The sequence below is a fragment of the Leptinotarsa decemlineata genome, unplaced genomic scaffold, assembly GCF_025532065.1.
Source record: "Leptinotarsa decemlineata unplaced genomic scaffold, Ldec_3_MD MMD2_tig00000882_RagTag_RagTag, whole genome shotgun sequence".
In the NCBI taxonomy this organism is placed as follows: domain Eukaryota; kingdom Metazoa; phylum Arthropoda; class Insecta; order Coleoptera; family Chrysomelidae; genus Leptinotarsa; species Leptinotarsa decemlineata.
The window spans coordinates 15,067,674-15,095,398 of NW_027412556.1; the positions used below are offsets into that span (position 1 = coordinate 15,067,674).

Genomic DNA, 27,725 nt, shown 5'->3' on the forward strand with positions numbered 1-27,725 from the left:
TAGCTGAAAATAACAATTATATTGAGAAAAATAACTCTGAAATGAAATCACAGTGAAATAAAATGCCAATAGAAAATTTAAAAAATTCACAAAAAATAAAATATAAACATAAAGAATGAAGACATTCCAAGACGAGTTACTTCACGACGTTTCGATTGTTAGTATCCACATTCGTCTTCGGTGATGACTGGACTAATTCCTCCGAGAAATTACTATTTGTGGATCATTCGAGTACTTTCACTTATCTCCTCTTTCCCCTTTCCGCTCTACCGGTTTAGCGGGAGATGACCATTTGGCGGGAGTTGGCCATTTTTTGCATGATTGTGGGTTTCTATATGTTGCATATCTCTACGCTAGCTTGGCTGAATACATTGCTGGACAACATGTATGCGGATTCTTTGAATTTACTCCTAAACCAACGTTCCTCTCTGTGTATGATCTCAGCTTGGGTCCGTTTGATGTTACGTTGATGAGTCCAAACATGCTCTTCTATTCCCGATTTGCTGGGTTCTCTTCGCTATGTGTTCCTCTTGTGCTCGGCAATGTGGACTTTCCAATGGCCTCTTAGTTTCACCGATATAGGATTTGTAGCACTCACAGGGTATGCGGTAATTCTTGGAATCACAGTCCGCGGTTGGTGGTCTGGTTATGGTGAGGCTGCTACGGATGGTGTTTCCGGATCTGAAACAGGTTCTGATATTGTACTTGGCAACAACTATGTACTTGGCATAGTCTGTTTTGTGAATTTTATTTCAAATGGGGCACTCAATTCCGAAAGGGAAAAAAAGATGGAGATGTGCTCGATATTTTCTTGCAACACTTTCTCTGGTATTTCGAAGTTTCATATAAAAAAATTGATTTCAAAACACACCAAAATACATTTCACAGGCCATCTCCTCAAATCCTAGAAAAAAATTATAATTTGAGACATCTTAATTGGAACAAAAAATATATGACTCCAAAATTAACATTGATTATGCAGGGTGTTTCTTAACTACGGTACAAAACTTCAGAAGGTGATTCATTAGGTCGATTTGAGAAAAAAAGTTTCTATGAACATATGTCCGGGGTTGCTTCGTTTTTAAGATACAGAGACTTGCATTTTAAAAAAGAGTATTTATGAAATATCATAAATATTCTTACAACTATTTGCTTGAAATTTGCTACAGTTATTTGAAGTAATGAGACGCTTGATTAGCCCGAACTAGATTGAAATTATTAGATCCAGTGGCGTCTCACTGGGTACCACAGCCAAAAATATTGAGAAAAAAAAGAACATCACTGATTTTTTTGTATAGTTTTAAATTTCTTCAGATTGACAAACTGAAAATACAACTTTTTCTTTGCTTGTGTTTTCTTCATATCAAGCTTTGTTATCGAGAAAAAAAATCACTTCTAAAAACTCTATGAACAACATGAAATCAAAATCAAAAGTAAATGCTGAAAAATTTTGACCTCAAAGTAAATGAGTAAAGTGTCCACCTTCTGATAAAATACACGACTGGAATCGATTTGTCATTGATTGTCTGACACGTTCAAAAATATCTGGAGTGTTCCTTTTGACATTGCAATTGTCAATTATTCGATTCCTCACATTCATATCTAGTACAGGAGTATTATAAACAAGATAATTCAGATCACCCCTTAAATAGAAATCTAGAGGTTTCATACATGGTCTGCAAGCTGGCCAATTTTGAGATCCTCCACGCCCAATCCAGCGATTAGGATATGTGATGTCAAGACGCTCACGAATTAGAACACCAAAAAGAGCTTGAATCCCGTCGTGCATAAACCACATGTTGCCTCTCACAAGTACCGGCACTTCTTCTAACAAAATGAGCAATTGATCTGGCAAAAAGTCCGTGTAGGAACCTGTTTATTTTGCTGGTAGAAGAAATGGGCAAATCAGATAGTCATCAATCATTCCTACCCAAACATTCAGCGAAAATTGTTGCTGAAAATAACGTGGGAATTTTCGTCGGCCCAAAAATGGTCATTGTGAAAGTTCAAAACAGCATCTCGTGAAAAGTTTGCTTCGTCCGTAAATTAAATATTTCATTTGGTAACAAATTATTATCCTATGAATCGACACCTGCAAAACATTACTCTTGGGTAAAAATCCCGAGGCAGTAGAGTTTGAACCCGCTGTATGTGATAAAGGAATAGGAGGTTTCTTTTTAGAACTGTCCATATTGAAACTTCCAGTTTCACATAATCTTGCATGTAGCATTCTGAATGGTTTAACACATGGAATTATTATTCTGTTTAGATAAATGTTCTGGTGAATTCTCCGTGCTTCTTTTTGTTGCTAACTGTTGCTAATCCACGAATGAGATATAGGGCGTTGAAGTTTAAAAAAACCGCACTTATAAAATATCATGAACATCCTTACACCGATTTGGTTGAAATTTGCTACAGTTATTTGAAGTAATAAGGCGCCTATTTAGCTTTAACTAAATTGAAATTATCAGGTCTAGTGGAGTTTCAATGGGAACCACATTGCAGCTTTTTATTTTTTGAAATTTTTCAACTGAAAATAAAACTTAATCGTCGCTTGTGTTTTCTTTATATCTAGCTTCGTTTTCGAGAAAAAAATTCAAGCCACTTTACATAATATGAACACTTGCTTTGGAGACCAGCTCACAGTGATAGTGTTGTCATATCAGTGGAAGTTAGAGTTGTCAATTAGCAGTAATTCCATCATGAATAATTTCACTAACGCTGAAATGGCTGACAGGCAAGTTATATTACGACTGTTCCCACGATTTGCTGTTCTCACAGAAATATGATCTGCTGACAGCGTTTTGCCAAGAAATCGTTATCCGGACTTGCGGAGCGATGCACATCTTTCAACTCATATTCTATTCATTCTGTTTGTAACGCTTGCTAGAGAAAGTCGTCTCTCATTGTACTTTTATAAAATAAATACTTTTTTAAAAAGAAAATTTTCCGTACCGAGTATTTAACTTGCGCAGTCGGTAGGATTTGCGCATTGCGGTAAAAGAACTTTTTCGCAACTTGAAGTGTCTACTCCTTAAGCACAAGTTCGAAAAATCGCGATCCACCAAAATAGCTGTGAGTGCCAAATTTCCTTTTCGCCTTTACTGAACCCACTGCATAAGGATTTCGGTGAAGATAATTTAGGGCAGTTCATTGCAAACAAAACCAGTGCCTATTCTAGACGAGTAATTCAATTAAAAAAACAATTTGTGAATTTTTGTTGAGGCATTTCAGAAAAAATTCGAATTTGAAGTCAATAATACAGAATTATTGATTGAATATTGATTCATGAACGAACTTGACGATGACGATGTTGAATAGACTAAGTAGTTAATCATTTCAAAAAAATTCAGAAGTTAGCAGAAGTAATACCGAACTTGCAATACCAAGAATAACAATGGCACCACAACAAAATGTTCAGATGAACTGGGATCTTTTCAAGTCTCGACTTAATAATCTGAAACCTTTCGATGGTGACAGTCACGCACTGAATAAATTTATTGATAGGTGTGATTCATTGATCAATACCTATGAAACATTTAACGATGCATCTTTAACCGAACACGTCTTCGAATGTATTCAGAAAAAATTGATTGGGAAATCAGCGTATATGGTTGGAAATCGACCAGAACTCAACAATTGGGAAAATCTGAAAAATACTCTGAACAGTGTTTTTCTGACCGTAGGAATTTAGATTGTCTTGTTCTGAAACTAACAAGAACTCGACCTCATAAAAGTGAAGACTTACTCAGTTTCGGAAGTAGGTTACAACTAATTAGAAGTAGCATGGTACCGAGAATCAGTAATTATTCTAATTTGAGTAGAGAACAGAAACTTTGTCAAATTTCACATTATGATAAGATTACACTTGGCACATTCATCGCTGGATAAACACTCGGAGCATTCGGAGAAATAATTTACATCTCAAAAACCCAAATTATCTTGAAGACGCGGTGGCGTATGTGAACGAAAACGAAAATTTTGAAAAATTATATGGCACCGCCCAAGATAATTATAGAACCAAATTCAATAGACCCACAAACAGACATACTTACACGACCAGTGTTCCAACGAACACCACTTTTCAGCAATCAATACCAAATCAATCACAATCACAATCAATTATCTCAGCACTTTTCTTCGAGACTCGTTTGGCCCAATCAACCAATAAATGAATATTACTGGAGTTTTTCCCGACACCAAATCGTTATTTTTAACACCTAGACACGTGTTTCGATCACCAAGTGATCATCTTCAAAGAGGAAGATTAAAACTAGAAACTAACGCGAAGCTAACCCTATTTATGCTATATAGATATCTCATACGGGTGAACCATCCAGGTGTACCGCCTATACAGGTATAGCAACCTAAATTGATCTTACAATTTTTACTTATCTATTATTTTACAATAAATGTTCAACTGTTATAGCTGTGTATAAAACAATTTTCAATATAAAATTGTTTCACAATATTGCCTATCTACATTTATTTTTGCAATGTGTTCTTATGTAGTAATCAGTAAACCCAAAAATATTATTTTAACAAGCTATATAGTATCGTTATTCATAATATTATTGTGTTTACTTATTCCTACACTCTTATAGACATCTAGTTGCCTGTTGTTGTTAATTTGTCTAACTAATCCTAATGAACTGAAGTCTATGGAATGGTTTTGTTGCAAAATATGATGGGCGACTCCTGAAAAAAATTACAATTTGATGTTGGGAAAAAACTCCAGTAATATTCATTACTACACCAAAGGTTCCAAACAGTGCATCATAAACAACCAATATATGTAAAACCCAGAAACCTGTGAAACCACCTAGAAAATATCCTACAAATTGAGAAGTGTTTGGTACCCCCCAAAATGTTTTCAAACCCAAACAAATTTTTTAAATCAATTGCCAAAATCTAAACCCATGTCGACTACCCCATTAGGATATCACACCAACAAATTCCTCAATGCCGGCAAGACCCCAGAACCAACTTCAGAACGCCATACGGTTCAAATCAATTCCAGAACCTATCACGATTCTTCCAACAGAGTGAAAGACCAAATTTTATTTCAGAAGAATTATTTTCGAACGAATATGAAAACTCGATTTATTTTTATAATCAACTGGCTAACCAATATCAATATTATGAACACCCCAATCCGGACGATATCTCTGGGCTAGTGGGTCCCACCAAATCGAAATGGCCGGAAATTCTATCGAAAAAACCTCGTTCAATGTGAACCATGAACTATGAAAACCTGAGGATGCCGTTTGGTCTCAAAAACGCACCATCAAGCTTTCAAAGATGAGGTTCTCAAAGACTTGCAAAATAAAGTTTGCATGGTCTACACATGGATAACATCATCACATTCAGAACCTGACTTCAGGAGCACATTCAAAACCTCAAATTGGTTTTTTCCAAATTGCGCGAAGCTCGATTGGAAATTCGGTTAGATAAATCGGAATTCCTTCGAAAGCAAGTCGAATTCTTAGGACATGTGATGATACCTGAAGGTATCAAACTTAATCCCCTAAAAATCACGGCTATCAACAATTTCCCAATTCCGAAGACTCAAAAAGGATATAAAATCATTTATGGGACTATTGGGTTATTATCGGAAATTCATTAAGAACTTTGCTAGACTCACGAAACCTATGACCAAATGTCTTAAGAAAAATGAAAAGGTAGAACACACGAATGACTTCGTTGATTGCTTCAATACATGCAAGTCAATACTCATGTCTGAACCAGTTTTAGCATATCCTGACTTTGAAAAACCATTCGAATTGACCATAGACGCCTCAAATTCTGCAATAGGCGCCATATTATCCCAAAATGATAACCTAATATGTTACGCCTCCCGGACACTAGGCCCAGCAGAAATCAATATTTCGACAATCGAAAAAGAACTTCTTGCCATCGTCTGGAGCTGTTAATACTTTCGACCCTATTTATTTGGTCGAAAATTCACAATATTTTCCGATCACCAACCCCTTCAGTGGCTCTTTTCTTTGAAAGTACCCAACTCTAGATTGGTACGCTGGCGTTTAAAACTCGAAGAGTTCAAATACGTCATAAAGTACAAAAAAGGCAAATCAAATCAAGCAGCTGGTGCCCCTTCTAGAAACCCTTCCAACGTCGACTTAAATGCCCTTGAAACCTTATCCATCAAAATAATCCAGGTGATGTCGATGGAATAATGAGAGACATATTGACAAACCCTGAAGAAATCCCCGAATTGGAGAAAACCGTTCTCCAAATTATTGAACCTCCAAAAAATTCACATGAAATCAATATAATTTCCGACGTTCAAATCGATCCTCCGAAAGAAAAATAAGAAAATTCTGACTTAGAGACTGTTCACACTTCACTTGAGGATCCTATATACAATATTCCTATTTGAGAACGCGCTTTAAATACATATAAAAACCAGGTAATCATTACACTTGGAGATATAGAAAAACTCAAGTGTAGAATCGAAAAAATGTTTGAGAATTTTCGGTCATATATCACATTAGCAAATAGAAACATCGAAAATAATATCGTCAAATTACTCAAAGATTACTTCCATCCAAACCAAACGTATGCGCTTCATTTTAAGGACCCCTCGTTGCAAAAGATTTTCAGTAATACAATACGATATCTTTTCAAAAATTCCTCTTTCAAAATTGTCGAATGTCCAACATTCCTCACTGATGTAGAAACATTAAATGACCAAAAAGAAAAACTTCAACTTTACCACACGAAAAAACGTGACACAGAGTTCACGTTTTATTGACCCAAAATGATTGATGACATCCAAACTTTTGTCAATAACTGCGAAATATGCCAAAAGAACAAATATGATCGGAATCCTCCAATCATAAAATTCAATCTCACTCCTACCACTTCAAAACCATTCGAACATATTCATATCGATACATTCACGATATAGAACGAAAGTTTTACGACAATTATTGACTCATATGGTCAGGTATACCCCTTAAAAGCCCTTACCGGTGTCTAAGTTCTCGAAAATCTTTTCAATTTCATTTCCCACCATGGGTTACCGCTAAAAATCAGCACAGACTCTGGTATCGAGTTCAAAAATAAAGAACTAGAAAATGTTTGTAAACTATATCGAATATAACTTCATTATAAAACACCGAAAAACAGCAATTCCAACTCCCCTGTTGAAAGGTTTCACTTGACCTTGATTGAACACTATCAATATTTGAGAGAGGAAAACAAAAATCTTTCTCCTCACCAGATGATGGAACGTGCCCCTTCTGGGATACAATAACTCAATTCATAGTGTCACAAAATTCACCCCGTTTGAAGTAGTAAGAGGTCACATCAATAATACGAACCCATTCGATCTCAATGATCTCATATCATCATTTCAGACTACGTTCAAGCCCATTATGCAAAAATTGTACCAATCGTGTTCGTGACACAAATACGTCTCGTGATCCGCTTTTATTGTGATTTTGGCAATTAATTTCAATATAGGATATTTCGTTGTTTTTCCTAGTCATTGTGGAAAGGGGTACCTTCATCTTCAAGTTCTGGTGAGCTGTCTCATCTTCATAATTACGCAATTACATCCGAATATTCACTTCTCACAATTAATATCGAATGAGAATTCTGTTGTGAAAACTATCAACAAGCAATCTTATCTTAGATAGAAGAAACTTGACATACGATAAGACGGTAGTACGGGTGCTTGCTTCCGATTCACGTTGTGGGTTGTTTTGGATTCCTTTGAAAATGCCTACTCCTAATGATATCACGCTAGCAGATATGTTCAAGTTGATGTCAAACCTTGATAAAAAATTCGACAAATCTCGGGAAACGTTAGATTTTTAGAGCGATCTCTCTACCGTCAATCACAAGTTATCCACACTTGCGTTGATCAACATATCAAGATGGCGGGTGATTCGGTCGTTATCGATGATAGAGATAAAGAAAATGAAAATTTAGAAAAATCAAAAATGAAGTATTGTGATAAATCATGTGCAGTATTGGTATGCAAAAATTGTCTATCAGTATATCACAAAAGCTGTGCTGAAAAGAAGAAAATGGTTGTGTTATTTGATAATATAATAGTGTGCTGTGAAAGTGAGGTTATTGTAAGAACTGATTCACCTGCACTTCTTTACCTAGATAAACAGAGACGTGAAATGGAAATTTTGTATTTAAAAGAACTTTTGAATGAAGTTAGTGACATAAACAATGTTTGAAGCAAAACAACGAATTATTGCTAGTAAGAGTTAAAAACCTGTAAAACAGGCAACATGGAAGTGAAACCAAAACTAGTCATTTTATGGATGGCAGAAAATTAAACAATATACCACAGAATGAAAATAAAATACCGAAAACCTCCTTCTACTGAACCACATATGGCAGGCATATCTATGATGGGAGAACAAAAATCTGTTATATTACAGGACACCACTAACACAGAAACATTACAAATTTATCCCTCAACTAGCGCAAGTGCAAAGTCTTTCATACAGTCAGAAAATATTCCACAACAAAGGACTTTTAGCTCTAGCGAAGTTAAAACAGCAATTTTAGATGCTCTGTCAACAAATGAAATGGAGGAGATTGTTTGAATAATTGAATTGAATAAACTGATGTCGAATTTTCAGTTGTTAATAGTGCTGGTATAGTGATAAATAAATAGCGTCGATTGAACTGAACTTTATTAATCGACATACAAATAGCGACTCAACTCCTTCCTTCTCAAGGGACCAGGCCTGTCATTACATTTTAGACACTGTTGCCGGTTTTAACACAAAGAGTTGTGCTGTACTAATGTACTAATGTGATGGTCTTTCCACTTATTTTAACTTATTTTGTCTGATTTATTGTAAATTACATGTATAATAGTCATATCAAATAAAGTATCTTTTGAAAGCTTGATACCTTCCAAACAGGACAGATGTTTGGAAATGTCATCTAGCATGCTTCGGAATTGTAAAAATGTACTTCTATTTATTGAATTGATATTGAAAATAGATCTTATGTGAGTATTTTCCACATTTTCCAAGCACCTTGATAGTCCTGTGATTCATCAATACCTTCAATCGTTCTTTTCGCGTATCCATCTAGAGATGCTTTCAAAAATTTCTGACCAAAATTCAAATTTGTATTTGAATCAATAGTATTTAGAAAATTTCGTTTGAATTCAAGCCAATGATCGTATTCACCGTTAAAAGTAGGAAGTTTAATTTTAGGCAATAAAAAGTGTTGAAGTGAATCATTAACACTTGTGTTTTGATGTACTTGAACAGTTGAATTCAACTCTTGACTAATAAATTCTGTCAGAATTGAAATGGCTTTATAATATTTGTCTTGAAATGATTCTCTTTCATCCATATGCGTTTCTAATTGATCGTCAGAACATTTTTCTTCTATTATTTCACTTAATAATGTGACATTATTTTCGTAACGTAATTTAACATCATTGAAAGCAGGTGAAATTGTTTCATCTTGAATTGAATCAGTGTATTTAGATAAACAAGTCAATCGTATTTCAAGCGAACTACGATTTCTTATTAATTGCCGCAATTCCGCAGTATTCATCGTTAAACTAATTCAGTCGAAACCACTTAAAAACAGAGCTAATGATTTGCAAAAAAAATAGGAAGATAAACAATTGGAAAATAGAAGGAACTGACTTACTTATCGGCTCGTTGTCTGCTATGCATAAATTCACCCAAACCAAAGGTCAAAAATTCGTCGTTGCTCGATATCCTTTACTGATTTGTCCAACTGTATGTTTTTTTTTTATTAGACTGGTTGATTTTATCTTCTATGAGTGCGTATAGTTGCCCATGTGGTTGACCAGCGATTCATCGAGACTCCAGATCCATAATTGATTTGGTCGACTAGCTGCTTTCTTTCCTTGATCGTTTTCAGATGTCTTATTCCAGAATAATTGAAGTTTTTTAATTGAAATTTCGTTGATTTATCACTATATCCGGCTCGAAGGACCAAGATTTATTTGAATAATTGAATTGAATAAACTGATGTCGAATTTTCAGTTGTTAATAGTGCTGGTATAGTGATAAATAAATAGCGTCGATTGAACTGAACTTTATTATTCGACATACAAATAGCGACTCAACTCCTTCCTTCTCAAGGGACCAGGCCTGTCATTACATTTTAGACACTGTTGCCGGTTTTAACAAAAACATGTGAAAACAAATATATACAATTTTAAACAGAGATTTAGGATCTTACAAACAAGGAAGAAGTTGAGTGAATAAGACTTTCACCAAGACAGAACCCCCGAAAAAATAGACGATTTGTTGTGGGGCGAAATGATGACGATACTGGAATTAGCATAGTCGCCAAATATACTTCACTACATGTAACGAGGCTGGATCCATCCACAACGCATGAGAACCTAAAGAAAATTCTTGTAAAAAAATTTACAGAAGTGATTTGTGAAAATCATAAATCTAAATATCCTGAACTATATGCTTCTATGAAGATAATCATAAAACAAGAGAACTTTTCAAAAGCATGGAGACAAGAAATATGGCCTAGTGGAGCCTCAGTATCCAGGTTTTTTCGGAAAAGGAGGATGTCGCCACAGGTACAAGAGGGGGCGGATCCACAATCATGAAAACTGAAGATGTTGATACTATTGTTGAAAACAATTTACAGATATTCCATATAAATATTCAATGTGTTTCAAATAAGGTGCATGATTTATGCGCTTTTTTGGTTTATTACAACTTTGATGTAATCTGTTCATCAGAGCATTGGCAAAAATTAGACAATTTAACTACGATTAATATACCAGATTATAATTTGACGTCTAGTTTTTGTAGGGACTCACATCAACATAGAGGTGTTGCAATATATTGTAGAGATAATTTAAATGTGACCGTTTTGAATTTGGAAAATTCTATTGATGAACTACACTCAGAATTTTGTGGAGTGTATTTACATAATTACTCTTTACAGGTCATGCTCGGGTGAGTTGAATATATGAATAATCTGGAAGGTTTATTGATCAGTTTATTGAAATAAAACAAAAAAGTTGTCCTGCTTGGGGACTTCAATATAGATTTTCTTGTGGGTTCAACGTCACTATTCAATTCGAAATGTATGCTTCAATCATTTGGATTGGATATAATAATTTGAGACTATACCAGAATTACTAGATTATCAAAAACTTGTATTGACAACATCGTAACAAACCTTACCGGCCACATTTCTAATGTAGGTATTCTGGAGCCGTATCTGTCTGACCATAAAGGCCAATTTTTATCTCTGACCATAAAACCACCAATGGATACAGAACAATGTGAAATACCCAGGATGTGCTTCACACAACAAGGCTTGAGTAATTTGAAAGCAACACTATCAGTAGTAGATTGGAACGTAATTCAGTGTGCTAATCACGATACAGCTACAAACTGTGAAAATTTTATCAATAATCTACAAAATTTAATGCGAGAATCATTTCCCATGTTGAAAAAATCAAAACACCATGAAAATATCCGTTTTAAAATAAATTGGTACAATGACAAACTTAAATCAAGCTGTCTCGAAGCTGTTGAAATTATTTCCGAAGTGTCAGGCTGCCTGCAAGATATTGAAGCTTATAAACACATCAAAAAGAAATATCATAATGAATTAATAAATCATAAAGAACACGCCTACGACGAATATATTAAAAACTCTTCAAATACTTCAAAAGCTTGCTGGGATATAATCAACTCAGGAAGAAATAAAATATACAGTAAAGGTCAAACTAAAACAGAATTTTCTGGAAATGATTTCAATTATCACTTTTATACTGTAGCTGTGGATACGATAAAATCTCTTCCACAAGTAGTTTCTGAAGGAGACTATGACTTCAGGAATTTTCCTTCCCCTGTATATTCATTCTTTTTAGAACCAGTATGCCCACAAAAAGTACTGAGTATTATCAATAACTTGGGAAATTCTAGTTCACGTGACATATATGATCTGAATGGCTATTTAATGAAAGCTATTGCTGAACAAATAGTCATGCCATTAACGAACCTCATTAATCAAATCTTCAAGGAAGGCATTTTTCCAGACATACTCAAAATATCCAGAGTTATTCCTTTGTTTAAAAAAGGTAATAAATCATCCTTAGACAACTATCGTCCAATTAGTATTATTAGTATTGTCTCCATAATTGGAAAAATCATTGAAAAATTATTAAAAGAGCGATTATACTCCTACTTTGAAACGAGGTTGTATTTTAGTGAATCCCAATATGGATTTCGGAAAAACAAATCCACAACTCAGGCTGTTCACAAGATGGTGAATGACATAGTGGAGGGTCTTGATCAGTACAAGCACACTTCCTTGACTTCATACGACTTGACCAAAGCGTTTGATTGTGTTTCACATGCATTACTCATTGAAAAACTGAGTCATTATGGTTTAAGAGGTACCATTTTGAGTCTCCTCAGCTCCTATCTTGAAAACAGATATCATTGTGTTGATCTCAATAATATCAAATACGACATCAAACCGATACAACATGGAGTACCTCAGGGTTCAGTACTTGGACCTTTTTTATTTATTGTGTACATAAACGACTTATATCAAAGTATTACACCAACAAACTGTATTTTATTTGCCGATGACACCACTCTTGTGGAATCGGATAAGTCACACATCGATTTGATTCGTACTGTTGACGAGAACAAAAACTTAGTCAAAAGCTGGTTCACAAAGAATAAACTCAAATTAAATGAAAGTAAAACACAGAACTCAATTGTCTCCTCAAATCTACTCTATCAGAAAGGAAAAAATGTATCTTTTCTTCGTATAATCATCAACGATCGGTTAAACTGGTCCAGACACGTAGATTATGTACTTCGAAAGCTCTCTCAAGTTTTATTTGTTTTAAGACAACTCAAACCAGTTACCAATCTGAACATATTGAAAATATCTTACTTCTCTTCATTTCATTCTATACTCTCATACGGTATTTTTCTTTGGGGCAACTCAAGTAATGCCATAATGGTATTACGATATCAGAAAAAAGCTATTCGCATGTTAGCAAATATAGGATACAAAGATCACTGTCATCAACACTTTGTTCAGCTTGGTATCATGCCAGTGCCTTCATTATACATATACATCATTTTGTTAGAGATACATAAAAACATAAACAAATTTTTGGGAAAGAGAGTTTTTGGCTTTCTACTACTCCATCTGATACAAAAAAAGGGGATGAGAGAATCTTCCAAAGAAAGGAAGGAAGTAATCAAGTTGAATATAAGTAACTCTATACATGGATGTGTAGATCATGCAAAGAAGTAACTTTCAGACACAAACTGAAAGAAAGTCCTCCTGAAACAGCTACTTTCATATAAACATTGAATTACACGAATGAAAAAAATTGTTTCGAAACAAATACTTCTATATGAACACTGAATTATACAGAAGATACTTTTCTCTACTCAGTTTGTATTTCAAACATTTGTTGTGGAATAAGAATCAGATATCATTCACATGAGTTCTACTTTGAATGAATGGTAATAAATTGATATTACAGCGGATAGAGTCACTATAGACCAGCCCCTCCACTTATTTAGCCCCGCCCCCTCAGCCAATCAGAATCAAGCACCCCCTCCACTTTTTTAGCCCCGCCCCCTCAGCCAATCAGAATCAAGCACCCCCTCCACTTTTTCATCCCCTGTCCCCTCAGCCAATCAGAATCAAGCACCCCTTGACCGCAACAGGTAATCAGTGTGTGAAGCCCCGCCCCTTCCGCACATGGTCAACCAGTCACGGATCCATCAACTCCCCCAGTTGTCACCTATCGAAGCCATACTCCGCCCATTTGTTACACCCTTGCCAATTAAGCTCCGCCAGCAGGTCGGCTATTTTGAATCACGTGGTCGGAAGCACTGTCAGCTGTCAACATCAGATAGCAGTGTCAGCTGTCAACTTCGGTTATCACGTGGTTGGAGGGGGGGAACTGTCAGGTTGTCACGCTATCAAGCGCGTCTTAAGACACTTGCCCTAAGGCTCTTCAGTACCAAATTGGATAATATTATAGAAAATACACACATTTCATTCATGAATTACGATTTTTTTCAAAATCGTAATTTATGAATTACGATTTTTTTCAATGGTCAGCATGGTCAGAAATTGAATCCTGCTATTTGATAGGAGGTTATATTTTTGAGACAAAAAAAATGAAAACCGAGACGAACCCCCCGATTTTTCCGATCAACAAGTAGCATACATAAGGACCAAAGCACAAGAAGACCAACCCAAATTCTGAAAAACTAATATAGTCAAGGAAACAAGTATAAATCTCAAAACCAACAAAAGAACCTATTCAAAAATATTGCCCGAAAGCCCAGGACTAACAAAAACCTTTGTTTCAAGGAACTGACGAAAATGAGGTCACCAACCTTGTACCTGGTACTTCACGTACTCCAAGTACTATGTGACGAAGACATTCAAATCAATACCATCCATAACCCCATTCTTCCTATTCAATTAGATAACGCCAAAATTATTTATAGTAAACACATATTCCTTCACTACATCGATTTGATTCCAATTATCAATCAATTAAATAACTTCAATGAGGAAAATGTTACAAACCCAATTTCCTACCATGGTCTATCCGAAAATATGCTTTAGAGAGCTGAATATCTCATTCGAACAACTCAGAAAAAAACTGGAAAACCTTCAACCTCATATTCGTGTTAAACGAGGTATGATCAATGGAATCGTCGAAATCAATAAATGGCTTTTCGGAACACTTGACGCCGATGACGGAAAGCGTAACGATCAAACCATCGCAGTTTTAGAAAAAAATATATATTATATATAGTATCATTCACGAACTGAATCTTCAGACCCCACTATCAAAACAACTTATCAATCATTATAATCGAACTATTCGAACGCTCAATTCAAACCAAGAAGCGCTCGAAAACAGCTCGAAAACATCCCAGGTTGCCATTCAAAAAACCATTGTAGATCTCAAAAATTATATCAGTTTTCAAGGTGTAGTACTTTCTCAAATCATTTTGGATTGCCAAAATATCATAACATTCATTGACAACCTAGAAGACGCAATAACATTCGCAAAATTGAACGCCTTGCATAATTCAATTATATCCAGTTCAGATCTAGAAGATATGATAAAATACTTGAGTCAAATTTACGATGAAAGCGAAATTTCAAAATTCGAAAATATTTTGTCATACTGTCAATTTTTTGGCACACAAGTTACATTTTCGAACACAAAATTGATTTTCTCAATTCATGTTCCCGTTATCAGAAACGAAGTTTCGCCCTAAGAAGATAAAGAAAGAAGAAAATATCCCGGAAATTGAGATGGTTCCATCCAGACAAAAATGACTTCGTCATTTTTGAATTTGAGGAGAGAGTAGTTATGGAACGACCGTTCCACGATTTGCTGTTCTCATAGAAACGTGATCTGCTGACGGCGCTTTTCCAAGAAATCCTTATCTAGACTTTCGGGACGATGCACATCATTTCAATTCTATTCATTCTGTTTGTAACTCTTGGTAGAGAAACGCGTCACTCATTGTACTTTTATAAAATGAATACTTTTTCAAAAAGACAATTTTCCGTTCCGAGTATTTAACTTGCACTTCATTAATGGATTAGCAAATGAAAATGTGAAAGAAGCACGGAGAATTTACCACAACAGATATCTTAACAGAGTAATTCCATGTGCTAAAACATTCAGAAAGCTGCATACAAGAATATGTGAAACTGGGAGTTCCCATAAAAATGCAGGTGGTGGAATACCAGAAACTATACTTGATGCGATAAAAGAAGATCCTTCAAATAGTATCAGGAAGATTGCACTGCAGGTAGAAGTCAGCCCAAAAACCGACAGTTCCGAAACGAAATCTTCTATAACCATATAACATACAGCGAGTCTAAGCTCTAGTGTCTTGTGGTTTCCACCCAAGGATAAGGTTTTGCAGGTGGTTGTGGCATACGATGGCACCCAATAATAATTTTTGACCAAATATTCAATTTATGGACGAAGCAAATTTTTCACAGATGCTATTATGAACTTTCACAATGACCATTTTTGGGCCGACGACAATACCCACGTTTCAGGAGAAAGTTATTTTCGCTGAACGTTTGGGTAGGAATGATTGGTGACTACCTAATTGGCCCATTTTTTCCAACCAGCAAGCTCAACAGGTGAATCCTACATGCACTCTTTACGAGATCATTCACCCATTTTGTTAGTAGAAGTGTCAGTACTTCAGCTCATTTAAGTGTTCTTGCTCGTCAGTATCTCGACATCACCTACCCTAACCTCCATAAAGTTAGCAAGGCAACTTGCAGTAAAATTATTGAAATATACTTTTTCAATCGTCGAATAATTGTCGAGGATTTGTCGTGAAAGAAAAATAATTGTCGCGCATCTCCTTTTTTTATAAGGGGTAGCCCTGCTAACTTGATATAAAGTTAAAGCACAGCACCTGTAGTAAAATTTTCAATGTAACTGAAATATTAAAATTTTAATTACTAGTATTTGTCGAATAATTGCCATATCAGAAAATTAACTGAAACGTATTTTTTTGGAAAATATAGCATTTTTCGTGTCATACCTTGTACTATATGGATATTTTAAACCACATGGCAACGCCGCAACAGGCGTATTTGATTTCTTCATATATTTTTCAAAAGGATCGCCAATGAAAAGTGCTAAAATAAATGTGTAATGTATCTACGTGGAAATTATCGATGATTTTTTTTGTTTCATCTATTTTTGTAATCCTATAATCATGTCGAATATTTTTCGCAATTAGCAACTTGTATCTCTTTCGACAATCGTTTATAAATAAATATCAATCAAAAACAAAAGTATTGTTCAATTGTCGAAACAGCAGATTTGATATATCGTATGTATATTTAAGAAGAATTATGAATTTCTCCCAGCAGGCAAAGTGATCTGTTTTTCTGTTAATTATTTTTTTCACAAAAGACAACTTATTGATCAATTGTCGTATCTCTTTCGACAATTGTTTATGAATGAAAAACAATTGTCGCTCTTCAACTTTTTTTTTAAATAGGTTGCTCTGCTAACTTGATACAAAGTTACCACGATCATCCCAGTACAGGTCTTACCCCTTATAAGAAAAAGGAGATGCGCGACAATTATTTTTCTTTCACGACAATTTCTTGAAAATTATTCGACAATTAAAAAAGAATATTTCAATAATTTTACTTCAAATTGCCTTGTTAACTTTATGGAGGTCCTACACCTAATCGCTGGATTGGACGTGCAGGACCTCAAAAATAGAATATTCCAGGTAGTTTTGAACGTGTCAGACAGTCAATGACAAATCGATTGCAGGCGTGTATTTTATCAAAAGATGGACATTTTGCTTTGACTTCAAGGTCAAAATTGTTTATTCACCTTTGGTTTTTATTCTATGTTGTCCATGGATAGTTTTTAGAAGTGATTTTTTTATCGTAAACGAAGCTCATTATGGAGAAAATACAAGTCACAAAGAAGTTATATTATCAGTTGCTCAATCTAGAAAAATAATAAACTACAGTAAAAGTCAGTGGTGTTTTCTTTTTTTTCACGAAGACGCCACCGGACTTAATAATTTCTTTCTAGCTCGGGCTGAATAAGTACCTTATTACTTCAAATAACTGCAGCAAATTTCAACGAGATAGTTGTAAGGATATTTATAAATACTGTTTTTTCAACTTCAACCCCCTGTATCTCAGAAACGAAGCAACTCCGGACATATGTTCATAGGAAGTTTTTTTAAACGACCTAACGGTAACGAATCGCCCTCTGAATTTCGCACCGAAGTTAGGAGACACCCTGTATTTCTGATATCCTAAAAAATAAAGGTGTGAATATAATATTCAAAATCAAAAATAACTTGAGCATGCATATTGAAAATAACAAAGACGAAAGTTCAGTGTCATATAGGTCAGGAGTGGCAAAATTGTCTTGTGGTTCATGTCCGATATTTTACACAGGTCAAACTGGAAGACAATTCAAAGCACGTATGAAAGAATATAGAAACAGTTTTTGGAATGAGAAGATACATTGAACGTATGCTACTCACCTCCCTACAGAAATCCTTCATTTCCAGAGGAAATTGAAACGTGACCTTCTGGAAAGTATGGAAATCAAAAATACCCAATATCTAAGGAACGATTAAACTGAGTTTTCCGTTACTTGATAGGTTCTTACCAGATTATTATGCCAAACTTTTTACCATTCAATAAGTTTTTTACCTGTATTTACATGCTTCTACTAGTCATTGAAATGAGTGTATCTGCTCTTCCATGGTAGTTAAAACTAGATTAGAATCGAATATTTGATTGGACCGTAGAGCATGATGATATTTTCAGAATATGAAATGTTTCATTCTAAAAGTGGTTTATCAAATCTTGTATAGAAAAACAGTTGTCGCGGCTTTGTAAACCTTTCACAGTGAAAAAATTCGTTCGAAAGTTTTTGAGGCGGCGCGGCGGGGGATTCTGTTTTATAATATGTAATTATCACAAATGTCTCTTGTATGTCTCAACTCATTTATGGCCTTTTACAGAATTTCTGTCAACCCTTATGTTATATTTGAAGAAGTATGGACCGCATATAAAAGTGTACAACGGACCAATCAGCACGGCAGTAGTTTCGGCGGACGAAAAGTTCATAGAGTTCTTTCTCAGCTCTCCAAAGCTCATCGACAAGGCTGACGAGTACAGTTTTTTACACAACTGGCTTGGATTGGGATTGCTGACTAGTACAGGTATGGGCTCATAAAATTCGTCTGACAAAAATTATGGTGGAGTTGTCATTCGATTGTCATTCGATATATATATACAAACTACTGGGCTGTTGTTTAAAGAATACTCTTTGTTATATGGTCGAGCTTTCGAGAATGCTTATTCCCTTTATCAAGACATTAACTTGAGGTCATAGTAAAAAGTCAATGAGAAAAACAAAGTTAATACTTTTCATCATGTAAAAAAGTGTCACACATTCAATTTTTGAGTTTCAGAAAAAAAGTACAAAAAACTTAGTTTATTTAAACATTTGAAAGTATTAACTTCGTTTTTCTCATTGCCATGTCTTACTTTTTACTATAGCCTCAAGTTAATGTCTTGATGAAGGGAATAAACATTTTCGAAAGCTCGACCATATAACAAAGAGTATTCTTTAAACAACAGCCCAGTACTTTGACATATATATATATATATATATATATATATATATATATATATGTATATATATATATATATATATATATATATATATATATATATATATATATATATATATATGTATATATATATATATATATATATATATATATATATATATATATATATATATATATATATATATATATATGTATACAACACTCCAAAGAGAGGGACAAACCGCGGACACGTGTTTCTGGCTATTGGTCTCATCAGCGCGGTGCAGCCAATAGCCAGAAACACGTGTCCGCGGTTTGCCCCTCTGTTTGGAGTGTTGTATCCACGGATTTCTTCATTTTTTATTCATATCATGCACACTCGATAAAATCTCTATTAATATATATATATATATATATATATATATATATATATATATATATATATATATATATATATATATATATATATATATATATAGATGAGTGGAAAAGTAGGGATTCAACTTACAGAGTGATGATTGAAAATACTTTTGAATACTACTTATTCGCATTTGAATAGGTGTGAACCACAATAAACCCTTGCGGGTTGCGGTGGAGGGTCGAATAGACTCACTCACTTATGTCCTAACCTAATCTAACTACTTACTCACATATATATCGAGGACCGCCTGCCCGGTACTGACGATGCCCAATAGGCTGAAACAGCTGTATACCGCTGTATGTAAATTGAAATTAATATTGGAGTGATCAAAATTTATCTTTTGATTTTCATGGAATTATTTTCCAGCAGCTTGACTGCATTAACCTTTCTCGATTTCATATATATATATATATATATATATATATATATATATATATATATATATATATATATATATATATATATACTTCACTAACTTTCTTCGAAAGGTTCTGATAATTTCTTTTCCATAACACAAAAAAAAGAGGGAAGGTAGTCTCAATATGGTGTGTCCATACTTTTCAGCAATACTCTCAAGGGCATACACTTTTTCAAATATTTTTGTCTGTAAAATTTCAAGTGGTTGGTTTTTGGTATAGTTATCTTCAAAATACAAATTGTTATCCATTAAAAAACTTTGTATTTCATCTTTCCTCGAATTTTTATTCGGTACTTTGATGAGCTGTCGAGAATGATAGGAAGCGTTGTCTTCAACGCTTCCTATCATTCATCATCATAGTCAACATTGCAGTCCTCAAGTTTTTTCCACATAATTTCAAAGAATTCGGAAACCATTCTTTACTTCCTCCGCAATGCACAATGATTAGTCACGATCCTTTCTTTGCAGGCATGTTAGGCGTACACATTCTTGAACCATCAGTCCACCCTTTCGTGACTGTGTCGTAAATGTCATATCAAGTTACGTCCAAATAGAAAATGTTCCGTTGTTTTTGTCTATATTTAGTTATTTGTTCTGAGTATTTGTTACGCAATTCCACTATTCTTCAGCTTTCCATAACTGCTTGACGTTTGTTTATTATTTTTTCTTTATCCAATTCTGAAGAATTTCGTCACAGCAGCTCACTTTATGGCCGGAAGTATTCAAATTCTTCCTTATGATTTCAATTGTAGGAATCTCATTGCTTTTGTAACAGTCATATATTGTATTTTTTAATGATTTCTATTAGATGAACATCTGAAGGTTTTGGTAATCCTGCATCAAATCGCGTCTTGCGTTCATAAGGTTTGTTTTTGACTATTTTACGTACAGTTGTTATATCAATTTCGGTCAAATCTGATGTTGCTTGTAATAGTTTTTTTCCCTCGAAACCAAACTTGATTTGTAGATTCTTATATACATTGAAACATACTCTCTGTGTTTCAATATTCAAATGCATCCGAATCTTATTCACTGGTATCTCTTTTTCGCATTGTTCACCGGCGCTATTGGAATCACTACACAGGAAAAATCTGCGTTGTAATCACACTCGTTATTACTATTAGTACTTGTCCAAGAACGCCACATTTTAAACAAGTAACAAAAATTATAAGTAATTATAACTTCTCCAATATCGAATTTCAACACTCAAATCGCCATCAGTTCCTGAACTGAACATTGACAACACGACCATATGTTCCTTCTGTGCGAAAAAAATTGGTTCTGTTGACATACATACATACATAGTCAGTAGACATATTTTCGAAGAATATATTCTGAAATTTTCATCAACAAGTTATTTTTAATAAGTGAAAAATTTGTTTTTTTTTAATAATTCAGTTTCGAATATAAGGAACTATTTTTTTCCCACCGAAGTTACGCAAATCTGTTCAAACACGTCAATAGACATACTTTCGAAGAATATACTTCAAAATTTTCATAAACTATGTATTTTTGATAAGGAAGAAATTGGATTTTTTTGAATTAGTCTTTCCTGGACATTCGATAGTGTTCAACGCAGGATATTTTTGAGTTATAAGTCATACAATTTTTACCGAGAAACCAATTTTCCAATTCCCATATAGGTACTGCCTGATTTGGTGCAAATGAATTTTTCCTGAATAATATTATACTCTTATTTTACATGTTTTTTGGTATTAATGCTTGTATTGGTCGGTCAGTAGCCGGGCGGTTCGACGTGGATGCTTTGTTCACTCAGTCAATCGACCTATGTGTAAGTCGATGGTTCGAACCGCAGGCTGAAAGCTAGATTTTCACTTTTTATCGTCCAACCCGTGTTAGGAATCAAGATAGCTGGTTAACGGAAAAAACATATATTTATATTTTTAAACATATTGAGATAGTTGGCTGATAGACGAATCCCTCGTCATAAACTGTGGATGAGATGTTGTTGGTAACTTCACACTTATATAATCAATTTAGTTGAATAAAACAAGAGGTGTTCGTTTTTTGCTAATATCTCAAGAACCATTGCACATATTAAAATTTGAAAAAAGACCGTCAGAAATAAAGACTAGTTATTTAATTTTGGATCAATATTATTTAGATAAGTTGTTTACACGTCCGACAAATGAATATTTCAACATGAGATATAAAACCTAAGTTGTTATTGTTAGCCACAATAATTACTGTATTTTTGATATCGGGTACTTTCTTTTCATTGCATATGATACAGTTGATTCTTCTTTATTATTGCCGTAATTTGAGTTTCATTTCCATCTAAATCGTAAATATTTTTCAATATTTTTTTGTATAACTCGTGAGTGCCAATGAATTTATCAAAATCGTAATATGAAAGTCACACTGATACTTCTGCTATTGTCAATAAAAAACTAAAGCGATATGTGATATTGAAACATTATGAAAATAATACAAAGTGAACTATTCTAATTTGTTTGAAGGTGGTTGACAATGTTTCATTCTGAATTGCGTGTTATTTCTTCCCGAACTTATTGATTAAATATTCACTTTTCAGGACTCAAATGGAAGAAACGCAGGAAAATGCTGACTCCAGCCTTCCATTTTTCTATTTTAGAGAGTTTCGTAGATGTTTTTGAATCTGTTGGAGATATTTTTATGAAAAAGCTTGAGGAACATGTTGGAAAAGCTAGCTTCGACATTTACCCTTTGGTATCACTATGCACCCTCGATATAATTTGTGGTGAGTTAGCGAATATAATATTTTATGAGGTTTTTACTTTTTTATGTTTTTAATTAGTTATATGTTTCCGCTTTACTTCTTTGTTGATTTCTGTAGACATATTTGAGTTTTAATGAGAATGAGAATAGATGAATGAAAAAAAGAAAGATGATGAAGAGAAGAGTGAAAAAAAATTAGTGTTGAAAAAAGTGATACAAATCATAATATATTCCACTTCAGAACATATTTAATTGGTGAATGGACTGACCGTTTCTTGATAGAAATTAATAATACCATATTTATTATCATGGATAATATTCAATTGGGAAAGGAAAACTAGTATAATAAGCAATGTTCAATTTTGTATAGCATTTTTTTAGAATGAATAATAATAGAAAGTAAAATTTCTTAAGAAGTCTATTACATTCGCTAGAAGCATATTACTTCTTCAGAAGAATTTACGTTGAATCGACCATTTTTGACTGAGATATATACTATATTCATTTGATACGAGTATCTGTTGTCACTGTCACTTATGACTGTTCATATGGAATTTGTTTGAAGCACATATTTTTTTCAATCATTCATTTATTTTATTTTATATTATATATATATATATATATATATATATATATATATATATATATATATATATATATATATATATATATATATATATATATATATATATATATATATATATATGAGATTATATATCTTGTAAAAAATATATTAATATGGAGAACTTAAATAATCTCAGAAATTTTAGAAAACATACATAAAATAGATATGGGTCTGTAATTCTCTATACAGGGTGTCCCTGGACTTCCTCTTTTTCTCTCGGGAATGTATAGATGGGGTCAAAATATCACCAGTACTTCATATAACTTTTTTTCCTAAAAGTCTTCGTAACCAAGTTACGGGCCCTCGAAGTTACAAAATGAAAAATGTTTTTCTTTGATAACTTTTCAAGTGAATAATTTTGGTAATTGACTAAACAAATGAATTCCATCGATGAGCTTTCATGCAGGAGTCAGTTGTTTTGCTACAAAGTCAGAAACGGACTACCCCCAATTTTATGAATGAAAGTACACGTGTGGAAAGTCGATCGGAGCAACGAGTCTTGATAAAAATGTAGTTCTACTCGACGACATCAAACCCGCTCGTCCACCATTATTTGAAATGAATAATTATCAAAGCAGAAATAATAATGATAACGTTAATTCAACAACATTTATAACAGGAATAATACAAAGTATGCTAAAATGAAGTCGTAAACAAAAAGTACAGTACCTATATGGAAGTCACAATTGTGATAGCAGATATTTTTTCAAAAGAAATATCAAGTTCTGTAGATTCGTGGTGTTTTTAAACTAACAAGCTACTCTACTATGAAATATTGAATTCATTCCATTATTTGTATGTACATAATACGTGTGGAATAATCACGTTTCGTGTTGATCAGTTATCTGAATCTCATGAAACTCAACATTCGAATGTTTCAAATTCTTCTTCACAGCTAAACTGTTGAGGAGTTTCACTGATAATTATAATTTTATGGGAGAAATTCTTTAACACGAATGAACTACAAAAACGGCTGCACATGATCAGGTGAAAAATATCCAGGGAATAATTATGTTCCATTTGTTTCACAGATGTTGACAAAAAAACCTTTTAGAAAGTTTTGATAAAAAATGAGAAACTGGAATGCGATTTTGTTTTGTTGAGTGGTGCGTTGTCATATGACTATCATTGTATTGTCAATATTCTATAGGATATTTTGAATTTTTTTTATATGGCCGAACAGTTTACATTCAATGAATATGCAGATATGCATGTATTTTATGGACGAGCATTTTGTAATGCTGCAGAAGCTCGTCGTCTGTATTCCGAGCATTTTCCCAATCGAACGGTACCGTCAAGAGAAACATTCGAGCGTGTCGATCGCAGCTTGAGGGAGACAGGTATGTATGAATTGATAATTAATTTGAGCACGTTGTTTTATTTCGATATTATTGTAGGTACAGTTTTGCCAAAACGAGGTGGTGAGGGCGCTCCTAGGACTGTACGTACCGTTGTATTGGAGGAAAATATTTTGGAAGCCGTCGCTGATGATCCTTCAATGAGCATCAGAAATCTATCAGAACAGTTCCATACATCCAAGTCCACTATTCATAGAATAATTAGGGAACAACTGCTCCACCCATTTCACATCCAGAAGGTACATGCTATGACACCTCAAGATTTTCCAGCTCGACTGGAATATGCCAATTGGTTCATGGATAGGCAAAGAGAGGATATGACTTTTATTAATCGAGTTTTATTCACTGATGAAGCAGGTTTCAGTAGAGATGGAGTTATCAACTCTCATAATCTCCATATATGGGCCGAAGAAAATCCCCATGGGATATTGCAAACCAAACACCAACGGAAATTCAACGTGAATGTTTGGGCTGGTATCATAGGAAACCATCTTATAGGACCATTCGTTCTACAGGACCGATTGAATGGAGAACGTTATTTGGAGTTCATTCAGAACGATTTGAATGGACTTTTGGAACATGTTCCATTGCAAACCCGAAGAGATATGTGGTTTATGCATGATGGCGCTCCTCCTCATTTTAGTTTGATTGTGCGTGACCATCTGAACCATATTTTCCACAATAGATGGATTGGTAGAGGTGGGCCATATTCATGACCATCGCGGTCTTCGGATTTAAATCCATTGGATTTCTTTCTGTGGGGGCATCTAAAAAGCCTTGTTTACGCTACACCTATTCACACAAGAGATGCATTGTTGAATAGAATAACATTACATTGTGAAGCCATACGAAACGACCCTGGAATGCTATTTCAAGTACAGAGAGGGTGTCTTCGCAGACTAAGAAAATGTATAGAGAGAGAAGGTGGTCATATCGAGCAGTTTCTGTAGCGGATTTTTCATTTCTGTTTGCTCTTGAGGCTCTTGAGTTTCGTTAGTTAAACGTGTTTGCATTATAAAAATTCGTTATGAACCAACTTTGTTCAAAAGTGAGCCAGATTTTGAATACCTCTCACGGAAAAAATTACTGAAGGCATCAACAATATCTTGAGGATTCTCGAGTTTGTTTCCTGAGTAGGTTACTGATCCTGGTATTCTTGTGCTGTTATTCTTAGAGTGAATATATGATCAGAATCTGTTAGGATCTCTAGACAACATTGTTTGTATGTTTGCAAGATAGTTATCATGTGCGGTTTTTATTTGGCTTTTTATCAAAGCACGCAAACGTTGGAATTCAAATCTATCCTCATCACGTCTAAATTTCCTGATTTTTTTTCTGAATTTAGCCTTCTGTTTAATGTTATTTATGATATCAGAATGGAACCATTTAGGATAAACATGACTAAAATTTTTTAATTTGGGTATATGATCCTCAAAAATGCCATATAAAATTGAATATAGGTTATCGACTAATTTATTAACGTCCTTGTACGTACCTAAATTACTCCAATCAGTTTCCTCTATCTCTCTATACAAAGATGGAAAGTTCGCTTTCCTAAAGTTATATGTGATGTTTGATTGGTTTAACTTGAAATTCTTTTCTTTGATGTGTATATCAGCTATTTTGATACTTAATGCAGGATGGTGGTTATCTTCAGGTACAAAAGACAAATTTTCATGGGTAACATAACAAGAAAAAGGTGAAAAAACTAGATCTAACATTCTGTTCAGGTAATTAGTGATACAGTTTGATTTTTTATACTTAAGCATGTCAAAGTAGTTGAGGGTTATACGCGTTTTTGGATCATTAACATCACTTTCGATGAACTGCGGAACATTGAAATCGACAAAAAAATTGAATTTCCCTCATATAAATAATCTAACTGTTCCAAGGCATCAAAAAAACATTCAAATTCATAAAATCCAATCGTATCAGGTATATACAAAGCTATGAAGCAGACTGTTTTATGCTCCAAATGACATTTAACTATTAAGATATCAATCAAAGGAAACTGTGTATTAAATGTATTAATATCCATTACTTCTGAATCTATGGAGTTCCTTAAAGCAATTAATACACCTTCCCCTGTTACCTTATCCACCATTTCCAGTTTGCGATCTTTTCGATGTACACAATAAGCGCTTGTAAAGGGTTCACAATTTGAAACATCCTCACGCAGCCAGGTTTTAGTTAACACTATCAAATTAAATTCACAATCACTGACAGCTGCGTTGAATGAGTCAATTCTACTGTTGAGACCCCTGACATTCTGATAATAACATAAGATACTGCGTTGGTTTGGTTTACTATAACTGCTGGACGCATTTAGTTTAAAGCTTTAATTTACTGACTAATTGGACTTTCCAGTAGTTTACATTACGCAGTAACTTTTCGGGATGAACTTTTCAGTTTGCCCTTCAATTCACTTCAGCAAAGTTGCGCATTTACCTGACTAACGATATACCTTTGAGAAAGTTCTGAGATTCTGAGTATATCCGGAGATATCCGGAAAAAGCATAAATTTTGGAAAATGGTTAAATTTTTTTCTGGCTTTATTTTTCGAAGGATTCGAAAATAAGTTGCACTTCCAAATTGCCTCTTCCTCCCTGGTACATAATGGTGTTTTCAGATTTGATATCCGATGTTTCGTCTTCCGGACACCATCATCAACTTTAATTTTTCTTATGGGAGTTTATGGAAAAATGTATTTAAACTTGTATTCCACGACAACCACATCGAACTATGTTCAAGTTATAGAATCGAAATCTCACCGAGTTTGGTTCGTTTGAAATGCCAATAAAAAATACGAAGACAGAAACAACAATCAAAATTTGATAAATGAGGTGTGTCTTTTCAATGAGAATAGAACTTTGAACAAATAACAATAATTAACTAAAATGTAAAGACAAAAGTAAATCACAGCAAATGCTCAAAATGCTGGCCTTGTTCATGATAACACAACTGTGCCTTTCTTCGAATAATATTCACTGCACGATTAATTTCCCTCCTTCTTAAT

The 27,725-nt window shown here is 34.1% G+C and overlaps 1 protein-coding gene and 1 long non-coding RNA gene across 4 annotated transcripts in view; one reads left to right on the top strand and one right to left on the bottom strand.

The window, feature by feature from the left end:
- Positions 1-27,117, bottom strand: LOC141482178 (uncharacterized). Of its 2 annotated transcripts, XR_012465391.1 has the most exons (3): positions 26,802-27,117; positions 9,667-10,393; positions 1-681 (listed from the first exon to the last, which is right to left on the bottom strand). It is a non-coding gene; the product is annotated as an uncharacterized lncRNA (long non-coding RNA). The 2 variants fall into 2 exon arrangements; XR_012465390.1 differs by lacking the exon at positions 26,802-27,117 and having other exon boundaries at positions 9,667-16,538.
- The window catches only part of LOC111503441 (cytochrome P450 CYP4BN11), a 62,186-nt gene that overhangs the window by 15,776 nt on the left and 18,685 nt on the right, over positions 1-27,725 (top strand). For both annotated transcript variants that reach the window (XM_074175078.1, XM_074175079.1), the window contains exons 2-3: positions 18,576-18,776; positions 22,563-22,748. In XM_074175078.1, the coding sequence (XP_074031179.1) occupies positions 18,576-18,776; positions 22,563-22,748 (387 nt within the window). The remainder of the gene's footprint in view (positions 1-18,575; positions 18,777-22,562; positions 22,749-27,725) is intronic.